General features: G+C 46.0%; 1 protein-coding gene across 1 annotated transcript in view; it reads left to right on the forward strand.

Annotated features, from left to right (window-relative positions):
• Positions 1 to 1,275: 1,275 nt before the first annotated feature.
• Positions 1,276 to 4,080, forward strand: part of LOC118411842 — a 10,231-nt gene continuing 7,426 nt past the window's right edge. Inside the window, exons 1-2 of the mRNA XM_035814331.1 lie at positions 1,276 to 1,530; positions 2,070 to 3,833. Of these exons, the coding sequence (XP_035670224.1) occupies positions 1,332 to 1,530; positions 2,070 to 3,833 (1,963 nt within the window). The 5' untranslated portion in view covers positions 1,276 to 1,331. The remainder of the gene's footprint in view (positions 1,531 to 2,069; positions 3,834 to 4,080) is intronic.

Below are 4,080 nucleotides of genomic sequence, written 5' to 3' on the forward strand. Positions count from 1 at the left end.
TTAGACTGACGTGTGCCGTTTGTCTGTCCATCTCCACAGGTGAGCTGAGTAGGCCGTGCTCTCAGGCCTTGTACGCCACTCGTGAGTTCCTGGCTGACAACATGAACCTCCCAGCTGTTGTCACGCGGCTGGAACAGGAGAACCAGCTGAGTCCGGCTGAGGTCCGGGATATCCAGGTAAGGTAAATGGTGGAAGCGACAATTGTAAGAGTCGGGATAACAACATCACTGCCACATGTACTTCACATTCATACAGTTTTATGGGATTTGGATACGTCCGCCTTGATTTGTATTTACACAATGTTCCCTAGATGGGCCGCAGCAGCTCTCACTTCTGAATAAATAAAACTATTGGTGTTTCTTTCGGAGCCATCCAATACACAATACCACAGACTTTATGATATGTTTCTATAATAAAATTGCGATAAGTTTCTAAATTTTATGTACGGGCGCTGTAAATGTGTAGTTTGGTCAACAAAACGGTGTGAACTAAGAAAGAAAGCCAATACGAGGTTTCATCATACTTTCTAGACTAGACTATATCTCCAGAGTAATAAGCTGTTGTTCGTCGGTAGACCTAAAAGCCATTTGCATTCGTTTGATAAGTGTATTAAGTATATGGTTTAAAATTATTTGAATTAATAAATCTATAAATAATATGGTTTAATAATTATAGACATCGTCAGCAAACACAATTATGATTGACAGTTACAGGGTAAGTAGTCACACCCCTTCAAGTGTTACTGTGAAAGTGTTTCAACTTTGCAAAATAAGAAACGACGTCAAAAGTTGCAAAAATATTTACTGTACTTTTAATCAAAGCTGCCAGGTGTCGCTTATTGTAGATACCAAAACTGTGCTCGAACACAACTACGAGCACCTTACTTCTATTATGGCACTTTTCAACAATTGATACATTAGAATGGAATAGACAGATATTTGCAATTTTCTAGGCTAGCAACATACGCAGCACATACTGAAATGCGTGATACAGAATACGCGGTACACGTAAGTGTGGTCTTGTTGAATGAAATTGCACCCTATACGTGTTGATTAGCAATGATCAATTGACTATATACTTGAGCATGACTAGTATAATTGTGTACCTGTATGTTAACATATATGTATAAGCTCACCTAGTTCGTGCTCTTTATAACGTGCTGATCAAAACCTAACAAGCGCAGATAAAAGATACAATACGAAGGGCGGTTATACCGGCTATATAGATACAGAATACATGCAGTTGTTACTGTGAGCTCACACCACCCCTGCCGATGTTCCCTCCCCCAGGCGGAGCCGACACCAGTAAGCAGGGGGGAGCGGTTGGTAGAGATGCTGGGGGACAGGAGTCGTCAGGAGCCGTACGACTGGTTAGTGCGGGTCCTGCGGGAGGAAGGACAGGACTTCCTGGCGGAGGAGATGGAGGAACAGGAGCGGCTCCGGGAGCGGTTCTTCGGCATCGGGGAACAGCAGGCGGCACAACCTGGTCAGCAAACGGCACAGAGGGAACATTTCACACAGCAAAGTCAAGGTTGGCACAGCTATGACTTAATATCAATACCTCTATTAAACGTTTACAATATCGGATTTAGTAGTTCCAGTGGTCTAAATATTTCGTACCTCGGGAAAAAAAATGTGAATTTTAAGTGATTCCTTATGTATTCAAACATCAATATCTCTACATCTCTTTCTCTAACATACAGTTACAATTGGAATATTTCTAGGTCTACTAGATGTCAAAATTATTTTGTTATCTCGGATTAAAACTAAGGATCATGTCTTTTTATCCAATTCGCAAGTCTTCAGAAGGATATTATATGACGTTAATGGGATTTTCTAAATTTGAGAATATCCGGCGATATTCAGTTCCGAGATTGGAACTAACAGTTATTTCATTTGGGGGCATCTTTCATATCTCAAATATCCATCAGGTATCTTCTGCTTTCATGAAGATACTATGCCATCTCGGACCCTTCATAAAGGAGACAGCAGTAATTTTATGTAGCTGTGTGCTACACTTGTATGCTGTCATTTGTATTTGTCGTACTTATGTGTCAGTTTCTATTCAAGAAACCATGCAGAAACATATACTTTATCCCGGTACGTATGCGGATGACGTCACAACACCTTCCGAAGTCAAGTGTGTGATTCTGGGACTGACGGAGGCAGGGAAGACCAGTCTGCTCAACTGTATGATGAAGGGTCAAGGTCACGTGGAGACTGAGACTAACAGAACCATCGGTGTTGACGTCATCACTTACCATGACAACAAGAATAACGTCAAGTACGAGATGTATGACTTCGGAGGTCACCAGATCTACCACTACACGCACCGGTTCTTCCTGACACGTCAGGCCATGCACATCCTCAATGTAGACCTGCCAGGATACAAGTCAGAAGAGTTCCAGGAACGAGTGGGAACGTGGCTAACATCCGTGACTTCCCACGTGTTCAACCCGGCTATCCTTGTTGTAGGAACCAAAGTCGACCTGTTCCCGCCAGGCAAGGTCGAGGAGATGATAGCAGCAGCTTGTTCCTCCATCCAGAGAGACATCCAGGCCACTGAGAGTAAAATACAAACCAAGCTGAACGAAGAGATCCAACTCTGTCAGAAGGCGGTGGATGCAGCGGACGGCAAATCAGACCTTACCGGACCTTTCTACGGTCTCACAAGAGACGACATCTTGACCAAGAAAGAGTCACTGGAGAAGTTACTCGACGGACGACCCAAAGGTCTGTTAAACGTACAGGTTATCCCGGTCAGCAGCAAGACGTTCCAGGGTATTGAAGCTCTGTGCGACAAGATGGCAGAAATGGTGAAGGACGAGCGATTGTTCCCTGCTGCCCGCCAAGAGCTGCCGACTTCCTGGACGAAACTGTCAGAAAACATCAAGACTTCAGTACGGCCGTACCTTCATGTCAGGGATTGTCAGGACGTCGGAGCAGCTACAGGGATGAAGGAGTCAGACGTTCTGAACGCACTCAGCTATCTGCACGTGACCGGACAGATCCTGTTCTACAACCACATCAGGGGGATGGAAGATCTGGTCTTCCCGGACCCAACCATCATCCTCACACTCTTCAAGCAGATCTTCAGGCATGACCTACCGGTATATCTGGACAGCATAGCAGAGTCTCTCTCTGAACATACCAGAGCGCAGTTTGCTGAAGACAGGGCGTCCTTCCTGAAGACGGGCAGGGCAAGTGATCGTTTCATGAAGAACCTGCTTGGAGACAACATTGCCACCTTCAACAGTCTCCTTCCCCTGATGAAGCACTTCGGCCTGTGTTACTCAGGGTCGGTAATCTTTCCAACAGAGCTTCCTGCCGCCCAGCCTGGCGAGGTGGCGCGCTGCTGGCCAGAGGTTGTGCCATCAGGCGGAGAGGAGATCTCTGTTACTATAGAGTACAGCCAAGAGCCTCCTCTGGGTCTACCGGAAACCATGGTCTCCCGTATCCTGTCCATGGAGCAGACCACACGCCGTCTCCTCACCAAGGACACAGTTGTCGTTCATGTTGGAGAGAACTCAGAAGACGTCATGTACCGCCATTTCCCTACAAGAGAAGAAATCCGGATCCGGGGAGAGCCGGAGAAGGCGTGGCGCCAGGCTCAGACGGTAGCGAGGGTGATGGAGGCCTGTTGGGACGAGTTTCCTGCCTTGTACTTCAGTAACAGTGTTGGAAGCGGAGAAACAGCAAAGTCGCTTACTATAGAGGCTGTGAGGCGTCACGTGCCGGGTGACTTGTTGAGGATGTCTGAAGGAAACTGGGAACGGCCAGTCGAACTTCCTGACGTCAGAACGTCGAAGGATGTTGTTGGCAAGTCCTTCATCGGTAAGCATGACAGGCGTCTTTATCCAAAGAAATCTTATAGGTTATAGGTTTTAGGTTATAGGTTACGTTGTTTGGTGAAAGTGGATATTGATAGAAAAAAAGGTTCCTTCGTCGCATCTTCAACAACAATGTTCCTTGACCCCTTTTGTCCACATTCAAAATTCCCCTAGTGTCGTGAGAATTAGTCTCTACCAGACTCCGGGTCGCTGGCAAACCGTATAAATGGAATAAATAGAGGAGTAAGCTG

This window comes from Branchiostoma floridae, chromosome 3 (genome assembly GCF_000003815.2).
Source record: "Branchiostoma floridae strain S238N-H82 chromosome 3, Bfl_VNyyK, whole genome shotgun sequence".
Classification (NCBI taxonomy): Eukaryota; Metazoa; Chordata; class Leptocardii; order Amphioxiformes; family Branchiostomatidae; genus Branchiostoma; species Branchiostoma floridae.